This window comes from Limanda limanda, chromosome 2, assembly GCF_963576545.1.
Source record: "Limanda limanda chromosome 2, fLimLim1.1, whole genome shotgun sequence".
NCBI classification, from domain to species: domain Eukaryota; kingdom Metazoa; phylum Chordata; class Actinopteri; order Pleuronectiformes; family Pleuronectidae; genus Limanda; species Limanda limanda.
Genome location: NC_083637.1, coordinates 3,378,602 through 3,389,099, shown reverse-complemented (window position 1 = coordinate 3,389,099; position 10,498 = coordinate 3,378,602). Strand labels below are relative to the sequence as shown.

The following is a 10,498-nucleotide window of genomic DNA, read 5'->3' as shown; positions in this document are numbered from 1 at the left end:
TCAAACGATTCGAGTAATTAAGATTCAGATTGTGGCTCCAGAGGAAAGTCGTACATGTTCTATACATCCTGAGATGAAGGTTTGCCTTTGAGACGATGTGGTGAAGCCTCCTGCTCCTGAGTCAGAGCAGAAGTAGCCCAGAGGCCCTGGAGGCGTATTTGAAATAACATGCAATCTCCGTGTTAAAACTAAATATGCAAAGTAAATAATGAAATAGCTGATAGCTCCTCTCTGAGAGCAGCCCTGGCTAGCTGACTGTCCCACCCTGTCCCACTGAAGCACAAAGATACTTTTCTTCAAATTGCACCAAACTGCAGCTTCTGAAATGTATCTGATGTAAAAAGGTTTTATATTTTACATGTTTACAACATAAATATACTATTCTGTTAGGGGGAGGGGGGAGATAAATGTGTCAGGGAAAAGCTGGAGATTAAATCCTAGGAACATTTTGTTGAATTCTCTTCATCGTATTACCTCCGTCCCCAGAGCCTCGTTTCCTGTACTGTTATTAAATTCCAGGAGAAGTGACAAAAAAAAGTAATGCTCACAACACTGGGTCTTATGCTCCATTAGCTTGTTAATGGCGATGGGTGAAGGGGCATAAGGGGGGGGAGGAAGAGGAATGCTTCTACTTTTTACTCCTTTGAGTGTGAAGCCAGCCTCTATCCTGACAATGCTTTAATGTTTTCAGCATTAAAGCCAAGTCCATGTTTCCTCTGCAGACCCCTGTAAGGATTCAAAGAGATGAATTAAACAGGAGCCCAGAGACTCCAGTGACTTTCCCCGGGAAACCACCGCCAGGCCACAGCTTCTCCGCCAGAGTTTCACCCCGAGAGCAACTGCAACTCCAACGGGAGGCAATCAAGATGGCTGCTCCATTGTTTTCCGTGACTATTGATTTGTGTTTTTCAATAAGCCAGAACTTCTAAAAGACTGCAAACCTGAAATGAGAAACCAAACTTTTGTAGCAATGAGTCCCCGAGGCAGCTCGGCAGCATCGTCTGAACCAGTGTACAACCCCCCATGAGTTACACCGAGGAGAAGAGAGACTATCCCTCCTGCTCCTGGATTAATAAAACGCTTGTTGCTTATGCACCCGAGCTGTTCCATCCAAAGTACCTGTTAATCACAAAGACCGTAACACTTCTAGGATTCGCAGCTCTGGACAGAAAGGGTCAGACTCTACTCCTCTGGAAACCGCCGCAAGTCGCACTGTCCCGATTGTTCCCTGTTATTTCCTTTGTCCGTCTGAGACCGGCAGCGATTGCTTCACAATGATTCATCATCGTTGTTAATTGGCCGGACTTGAGGGAAGACACGCCGGGGCCGTCCCTAAGGTGCAGTGTCTGATCGCGTGTCCGTCGCAGCTTGTGGAGTCTGGCCCCTGAGGACTGGAGTCACTGTGAGGGAGGCAGATCACAAACCAAGCTGTCAACTGAGAATCACTGACAGAGATGACTGCATCGCGTGGGGGGGGAGGGGGGGGGAGCAAAGGGGTGTTCACACAGAAAGAGGAGCAAGGCTCGGCCAGAACTGGAATGCATGGTTGAAAGTAGACGCCTCAAACACGTCAATGGAGTCTGTCTGGAGAACCAGCCAATTAAAAAGTGTCTAGATCTAAATAAAAGCATGAAGGACACTTGGCTGTTGGACGGATATGAGTCATTTGATTGGATGTAAATTAGAGCAACTATAGGACACACTGTACACATGAATAATGGAGCTAATGTTTTCATTACAACTAGATAAAGGCCTTGAGGGACACATGCAGGTAACCTCAGCTCGATCCCCCCCCCCCCCATTCATCCCGATGAAGTCATTATTGTTAAAAAGCGTCCACCGCTGCATAGCCCCTGGTGCTAATCTAAAACTAATTGACTGGAGATTCCTGGGACCGAACCCAGTTGGGAGCTGCCAGTGGAATCTGAACAAAAGACCGGAGCAGAGACCCGGGCGCTCTATAAAAGAAGGAGGTTGTCCGACCGAGTGCCCGAAGGGAGTCGGCTCTGTGTGTTTTTGTTTGGTCCCACCTGCCCAAATTAAGTTCTATTGATCTGATGGCAGAGTAATGACATTCCGTTGACATCCCATTGTGAATGCTAGTGGGGTTATTGGATTGGCTGCCACAGATGACATAGAGAGGTCAGAGGGAAAGCCATTACTCAGAATGAAGAACAATGGAAAGTCAAGAGCAGAACGAGTGGGTAGTTCGGGAGGAGGAAGTCAGACAGCTTAATGGTTCGGTTCACGCAAGTAGCATAAGGTATTTTCTCACTTAGCTTCAAGGTGTCTTTACTCTTCAGATTGTTTTTTTCGGGAGGTGAGTCAAGATTTGCTTTGCTGTGCTCACAGAGCTGAAATATCACATTCTGATATATGCGTTTGCTGAAGGAACAAAATGTGATATTCACGTAAAAAGTCTAATAAAGCATTCGATCGGGATAAACGTGATAATCTTGCTCAGCGACACCACAGAAAGAAAATCTTTACACGCCAACCTCAGCTCGCACTTCTCACATCAAAGTCACACCTCCAGACAAAGGGTGAACTCGAGCCCTGTCAAAACGATGATCTCAGGGTTAACCCAGAGGAGAAACAAATAGGAGTGTATAACTTACAGGCCTGTCTGACTGGTCCTTCCAAACCAATCAGACTCCAGCACAAAGAATAACACCCGGGAGGTGGTTAGCTCACCTTGTCCTGCTCATAACCTGCACAGTCACGTAGAAGCATAAATCCTCACCGAGTGTTTTGGAGCCATTTCTGTCTGCAACGTTTAGAGGAAACTCCGAGAGGTGGAGGGTTGTTGTGTATCTGAGGAGGGAGGCAGGGGCCGGGAGAGCGACAGGTGGACCAAAGGCAGCCGTCATTAATTTCAATCAGGCTCCCCAGTCTGGCAGAGTTAATAATACCAGCCCGCTCCTCTGACCTCAGACGATGAGACGACATCAACCTCCACAAATTACTCATTAATTTACCCCATTAAGTCGGACAGAGGTCGCGGGCAGGGAGGAAGAAACAGAGGGGAATGAATTAATTAGGACGATTTTAAAACAGGATTTATCCCGTGTCAACTGAGATCTATCGGAGCGGAGGAGGAGAGGTCGGCGGCGAGGAGAGGACGAGTGGGCAGGAAGCCGGGTGGCGTTAATATGGATGGTGTGGATGCAGAGGGGAGTGCTTGTGGATAATTAACAACAGTTTTCACAGTCATGATTATCAGTAGATATGTCTCTTGTGTGTTGGAACGCTCTCTGCGGCTGTCTCTCATTCCTGCAGCAGCTCTGAGCCTTGCTCCTGTTTGTATGAACACATTTCATTAGAGGACACATGAATTCAAACCCGTCTCTAAATACAAATAAAGACAAATTAACGGAAGCCACTTTCTTGCTCTCATCGGGAAAATCAGAACAGAACAGCACAGATGATGAGTGTTATAGGTTCCTGTGGACTCCAACCCCCCCAGAGGGCACTTTGGTCCAGAGCAGGCTCCCACCCAGAGCAGTGCAGGGTCATATATTCTGAGTCTATCCCCCCCGGGCCTTCACTCGCACGCACCATCCATTGTGTCTTCTCTGTGTTGTGCAGGTAGAGTGTGACAGACTCGCCTGGAGCTGATCCATCTCCACCGTGTCTCCTCAACACTGGCATGTTCCAAATGAGATGCAGCTGCAGTGGAACCTCTAACCTGCTTTCAATCTGTCTTTCTGATGTGATTACTGGGTCCTTTAATATAGAAGCCTGTCTAACCCACAACCCCCCCGCCCCCCTTAAGTGATATCTGCATGACTTACACTATTGAAATGTAAATGTCCTACAATGTGGCCTCTCTTATCAAAAGAAATATGCTACACGAGTAAATAAGAAATTGGCTCAAAGAAAAAAAAATGTCAAAATGTTTACTTCATGCCATTGAAACAGACCAGGCCAAATATACACATTTATGTATTCACACACACACACAGACACACACATGCAACTTCCCGAATGGTTTGTTATCTATATGCAAAGCATCTCCACTAAGCTCTCCTCTCTGCTGCCGTGGAGGAGCCTGAGCGTTGGGAAGGACTCGGCCCTTCCCAGCCTCTCCCACACGCCCACGCACCACTGAACATGTGTACTTGGGTGTTTGGAATCGATAAGCATGGTCAACCCACAGCATCCCCGACCTGCTCTCATGCTGGCTAATTGCCAGGAAGAACAATTAGTCAGATAAGTATCTTTTAATGTCCTCCCCAAAGTGGGAGATTCCGGCTTTTCTAAAACAAATGCACCTAATTCCTCATCCTACTCCCTCATCATCTCCCTAAACGATGCTGCTGTAGGGGAGCAGGTGCTGGCCGTGCCGTGGAATGATTGTTTTGTGAATGGTGGTTTGATGGGATTAGAGAAAAGAGGGATGGGGTTTAAGTCATGAATGGGGCTGCTTCTGGGGAGATAGCTGAGCTACAGTGTGCCAGTAATGAGGTAGAAGACACTTGTTATCACCACCTCTTGCTCATAGTGGGGGTTTCAGTGGGTGTGTGGAAGCCTGCGAGGACCAAAGTGCCCAGTATGAGGCAGTCTGGTGAACAGTTTGATTCTCGTTAAGTATCATTCAGTATTGTGCTGCAAACAGCCGAACCTCTGAAACTACCTCTTAAAAATGTCAATGAATTATCATAGAATCAACTCCGTAAAAATCCCCCAGAGAAACCGTCCTCAACTCTAGATCCAGCAGATCCATGTCAGCGGACTCCTCGGAGGAAATATAATCTGTCTTGCTACATTAAAATCTGTTCCTCTTATAAGTCTGCTGTCCATCTTCACAATTCCCCTTGTGGCATTTGACTTTGCTTCAGCTCACAGCTTCTGCTGGGCCGAAACCCCCTTCCAGTAGTCCAAGATATCATGAAGGTCCTCGTCCTTAGCAAACTGAACCTTCTTACGCAGAGCATGGCCTGCGGCTATGTAGGACGCCTCCTCTCTGGGGCTTTTCTTGTAAGGCCGGAATCGCTCCCAGATCCGCAGTGTGCTCTCGGATGAATACTCGGGACTAGAGGAATATCCAGAGTTGTAGTGGTGGTGCCGGGCGGGTGAGAGCTGGGAGTAGGCGGCCGTGGCCTCCCTCTTAGAGCGCCCCAGGGGCTTGAGAAACGAGGCCTTCTGGGTCGGAGAGGGGGATTCGCTGCCGCCCTCGTAGTAAAGCGCGGGGAAGGAGTGGCGGTGCTCGGAGCCGTGGTAGTCTGGCTGAACCTCCAGGTGGTGCTGCTGGTGCTGCTGGTGTCCAGGGACAACAACCCCACCTCCTCCGCCCCCGTTATTACACCCCATCCCACCCCCATTCAAGCTCACCCCACCACCATTTAGGTTTCCCATCCCATTCCCGTTGCAGCCCCCACCTCCTCCACCTCCTCCATTTCCACCTCCTCCAACACAGCCCACAGGACTGACCTTTTCTGTCGGGTACTTGGGGGGGTCGCAGCGCTGCTCAGCGATATCCACGCTGTAGACCCTGGGGTTCTTCCCAGATCCCGCTGACGAGGCACCGCAACGGTTCTTCACCACACCCGTGTCGGCACTCAACTGCCTCTGAAGGGGCCGCACTGCATTGGCCGGGGGGGGATCACGGTATGGGGGGGAGAGGAAACCCCCTCCGCTGATTCCCGGGCGCTCAGACAGGGGCATGACCAGGGGTACGGGGGCCATAGAGGGTGGATGAGGCTGTGGGTGCAACTGAGGATGTTGCTGAGGATGCTGCTGAAGATGTTGCTGAGGATGAACCTGAGGGTGAGGCAGTGGGTGAGGCAGAGGGTGAGGCAGAGGGTGAGGCAGAGGGTGAGAATGTTGCTGGGGGTGAGACTTTGGATGCACCTTTGGCGAGGAGGCCATGATCTGATCTCCAGGGTGACCAGGGGAGAGGGGCAAGAGGTTGCGTGGGAGGGACACGATGGAAGCAGGCGGCTGGGGGAGGGACAGAGAGTTGTCGGCCGTGGTCACCACGTTGGCGCAGGCGTCCAGCTTCAGGGCGTCGATGCAGTTGTTGATGATCTGGTTCACCTTGTCCACCTCCTTGGCGATGGTGGAAATCTCTGATGCTGAGCCGTGGCCATCATCGTCAGAGTCCTCCCCGGCCTCCGTCCCATTCTCACCCCCACCTCGCACATCCACAGCTACCTCTCCTCCAAGGCTTACTCCTCCCACTGACACCCCTCCCTCCCTGCCTTCCCCTGCCACTCCCGCCGTCCTCACATCCATGTAGTTGCCCTTGCCGCCCATTGCCTCGGAGAAGGCAGTGGCCATTTTCTCCACCTGTGGCAAGGTGGAGAGACGGGAGGAGCTGGTGTTGGCCGAGCCGTGCAGCATGCCGGTGCTGGAGGAGGTGGACTGTGGCAGCTTGCCTCCTGCTCCTCCTGAATGATGGTGCTGGTGGTGAGCCTGCTCCTGGAGACGCTGCATGGCGCCGGGGTCGTTGGTCACCGCTGCAGCCGCCTCCGGACCGTACCTGAAGAGTGACAGATTCACTTTTGAATAAACATTTGTACATTTGAATTCATCATCAGAGTCATTTTGTGTAAATTCACCATCCTAAAGTTTGTTAGACGTAATACTTTAAACTTAAAATTCTGAAAACCTGACCATATCCATATTCTCTTCTACTTGTATTGTAGAAATGAGGCGTTTAAAGAATTCAACACAAATGAATCATTCAATGAAGACGATAAAATCATATCAAATGGACACTTAGGAGTTTCTGCTGCTGCCAAAATTTCCCAGATATGGTCACCATGCCGATTCAAAAATAAACTTTCATAAAAAACATCCATAACATGGTGCTTACGACAATCATTCACAAAATTGTGCAGTACCTCATCTCCAAAATGGTTTTCTTGACACTTATAGCTTTGTCCTTCTCTTCCTGGATACGTCTTCGTCTGAGACAGTAATAGACCACTCCAAGGACAATGACCATGCCAAAGAGACATCCCAGGATGGTCATGATGTAGTGGGTGGTTGTAGACGGATTTGCATGCTGGTCCTCTGGTCCCATAGCTCGGGTGGTAAAGGACAAACAGGTGTGGTTGTAGTGCTGAGATTTGCTCATAGAAGCCACACAAAATGTGTAGTTGCTGTGTGGTTTCAGTTTGTCCAGAGTGATCACCTCCTTCTTCTTTTTCAGGTTTGTGACGTCCCCAACGAAAGTGATGTTGTACTGGGAGAGTATGTACATCTTACTGTACGGTCGTGGGATTTGCACCATTAGTCTGGCTGTGTAGAGGGTGACAGTTTGAAGCTTCATAGAAATCTGATGGTTGTTGGTTGGGTCCGCAGTGGATGATGTGGTCGGCTGGTGGTACAGTCCTTGGTCTGGGTTGTCGAAACCCATCCCTGAACCATCTTGTTCCGGTATCTGAGAGGTCATCCCTATCGCGCCTTCATGACACTTGGACACGAGCTTGTAGAGGGCGCTTCTTCCTTGTCCGGGCACCGGGCTCAGGAGTGGATACCCGTTCATTTCCGGAGGGGTTTCGCACTGGAGGCGGTCATAGGTGTGGGTGACATTGTTAAACGCCTCCAGCCAGGAGAGAAAGCTGAAGAGTTCACAGCCACAGTGGAACGGGTTGGCTGCCAGTTCACACACCATCAGCCGGTTGAGTACGGTGAAGGTAGACGGGTCGAGACGAGCCAACTTATTGGAGGATAAGTCCAGGCTGTTGAGGCTGGGGCACTCCCAGAAGGCATTGTTGGAAATGACCTCAATGAGGTTGTGTTGCAAGAAGAGGCACTGCATTCGACCCAGACCCCTCAGCATGCCCTCAGTCAGGTTGGTCATCTTGTTGTAGCCCAGCTGGAGAACCTGAGACAGACAGAATGAGACGTGATGTTTTCATCAAGGTAAAATACATCATTCTTATTTCTGTGCAAGCTTTGCTTATTTACAAAAAACTCTTTACGACAATCGTGACATAGAGGGAAGCTTGACATTGGGACATTTCTGGCCTTTAAACCGATATTTAAGTAAGCATTCTTTTTAATATAGATACAAACAAACAAGCATCAAACACTGAGTTGTTATCTAGTCTTCCGACCTGTAGGTTGGCCTGTCCAGCGAAGGCTCCGTCCTCGATGTAGCTGATGTCGTTCTTGGTCAGATTGAGGTCAGTGAGGTTTGTGAAGCGATACATGGAGTTGAAGAGCACAGCCTTCAGTTTGTTCTCGTTCAGCCTCAGGTCGTGAACCTGTGGAGACAAAGGAGCAAAGGACTTCACAGGTGGATGCACTAAATCCTCGGGCAGCCACAGAGCAGGACTTACACTCTCGGCCACAGAAACAGTAGCAGAGAGAATCCTGCACCTCCAAACAGTTTGATGTATAATGAGTGAGTTCTTCCCCCAATTAAACCATCTGAACAAAATGTGTTTTGGATTTATCAAAGCCTGCTTGCAAGCCGCTGAGCGTCCCTTCTGAGAGTGGAATGCACTTACCATTGGGTGTTTACAAAAACGTTTTCCCATTTTTAAATGATTCATGCAGCAAATTTCAGACGGTTCCACTAATTGAAACACGCACTGACACACAACATCAAGCCACATGAATAGCATTAGCACAAAGCGTTAGCTGATTAAACTTGTTGGAGCATGTTGGAGATGGGGAATTCGAGGATTCATTACATGTAGACTCATCTCGAGGGTAAAGTTCCGATCACGTAGTCGCCATTAATGGTATCATGTGACTGCATTTGATTAATATGCAATTTACATTTTCATTATCTATAAAGGATAGAATTGCACCATTAATATTATATTATCCTCATTGTCTTTTTTAACACAATCAACACAGAATCACCATAAACCACAAGGACTATATATCGCCTGAAGGAAGTGTTTGATTCCCTCTGAGCTTTGCAGAGTCAGTGTCCTGAGTGATGGTGTGAGCTCTTCAGCTGACACCATCACAGTGGGGGGGTGCGTGAAGGTGTTTACAGAGGTGGAGCTGTGGTGGATGGATGGGTTCGTACTGACCGTGCTGTTAATGTGCTGGGGGATGGTCTCATACGGAGGCTGGTTCTGACTGCAGATAGCCAGCCACACGTAGCCTTTATCCCCTTCTATCAGCCAGCAGTCGCCTTTCACCACGCCGGGCAGGTGGAGGAACAACAGGGCCGGGAGCAGGAGGTGGGGGAGGAGGGAGGACACACGGAGTCGGTTGGTCATGGTTCGGATCGGGAGCGTTTGACGTCGCCTCAGTAGAAAGGAGGAGGAGGAGGAGGAGAGAGGAGGAGGAAGGTAAGCAGAGGTTTCAGATCGGGACGAGCTGCAGGTCGGGGGCACGCCGGGCCGAGAGGAGCAGAGAGAGAAAGGTAAACGGACGGGCGTCGTCACGGTGATTAGAGCTGAGCTTGCACCATGGCAGCAGATCCGGTCCCCATTTCAGGTGTTCCACGTCAACGGGTTCTGGAGACAGTCGCCCCAGCTGCTGCTCATGGCCTCCGACAAGCACACGGCCCGCAGGTGAGGAAGCTTCCGTCTCAGGGAAATCAAGAAGGACTAGAGAGAGAGAGAGAGAGAGAGAGACAAGGAGGGAGAGAGAGGAGGTTAATATTTATGTTGATGATGACAAAACGATTAAAGAAGTGACGTCACGTTTCCGCTCGATGGTTTTGGAAGTAATTGAGTTTTAGTCTCATTTCTAAAAAAGAGGTATATGATTCTAATTCCCATGCAACCCGATCCCTTCAAGGAAATGCACCACGGGAAATAAATCCATTAACTGACATTATTATTTATTTAAGTCCTAATAAAGCCCAGAGAAATACATTCTGACTGTTCAAATGAGGCCGTGGTTTTTTTTTTTTAATGTTCTGTAATTATTCACGATCATGAAAATAATGGCCCGGCTTCTGCTCACATTAGCATATGATGCAGCAATAAAAATGGAAATTGTCAATAGTATGAAAGAAACGCCGCTTTCCTTCAAGAGTTTATTCCCGTGTCATTGTTTACAAGCCGCAGCTGCAGCTCTATTATTTCAACGTTGAGGTACATAATGAAACAATAAAAATGTAATAGCTGCATTTATATAGGGGTGAAAACGGGGTTGGGGGGGGGTGGGGGTGGCTAAGTGGGAAAAACAGAGGAGGGCTGCTGTAATTTGCATGTTCTAAAAGGATAGTAGCTGACATTTAGCTATTTACCTTTCTCAGGGGATTAACTGTGAATTAGGCTCTAATCCAGCGTCAAATATTATGTATCTCATCGCCACAGCTCTGACTCTTAATTTGTTTCCAAAAGTTTTGATTCCCTCCCAGGGGAAAAGTTATCAAGCCCCCCCCCCCCCCCCCCCCCACATGAATGACAGGGAATTGATCGTAAGAATAACTGAGTAATAGACTCTTCTTAGAAACTCTCACTGTCTCTGTACTTTTATGTCTCAGTCAGATTAGGAGAGGACGACCTGAGGCGCTGACACGGTGCAGCCGCGGCAACTCAGTGGGAACCAACTGTTCAACTGCTCCGTC

At 48.9% G+C, this 10,498-nt stretch overlaps 1 protein-coding gene across 1 annotated transcript; it reads right to left on the bottom strand.

The window, feature by feature from the left end:
• Window positions 1-4,842: 4,842 nt before the first annotated feature.
• On the bottom strand, window positions 4,843-9,194 carry LOC133021204 (protein phosphatase 1 regulatory subunit 29-like). The gene is made up of 5 exons (XM_061087969.1): window positions 9,003-9,194; window positions 8,070-8,219; window positions 6,849-7,837; window positions 5,764-6,484; window positions 4,843-5,715 (listed from the first exon to the last, which is right to left on the bottom strand). Exons 1-5 carry the CDS (start codon window positions 9,192-9,194, stop codon window positions 4,843-4,845), a joined length of 2,925 nt encoding a protein of 974 aa, XP_060943952.1.
• Window positions 9,195-10,498: the final 1,304 nt, after the last annotated feature.

Excerpts from the sequence above, each read along its gene's own strand:
- LOC133021204 (XM_061087969.1), bottom strand. The coding sequence starts at position 9,194 with ATGACCAACCGACTCCGTGTGTCCTCCCTCCTCCCCCACCTCCTGCTC. Across the intron at positions 8,220-9,002 it reads CCCAGCACATTAACAGCACG|GTTCACGACCTGAGGCTGAA; the intron begins GTCAGTACGAAC and ends TTGTCTCCACAG. Across the intron at positions 7,838-8,069 it reads CTGGACAGGCCAACCTACAG|GTTCTCCAGCTGGGCTACAA; the intron begins GTCGGAAGACTA and ends TGTCTGTCTCAG.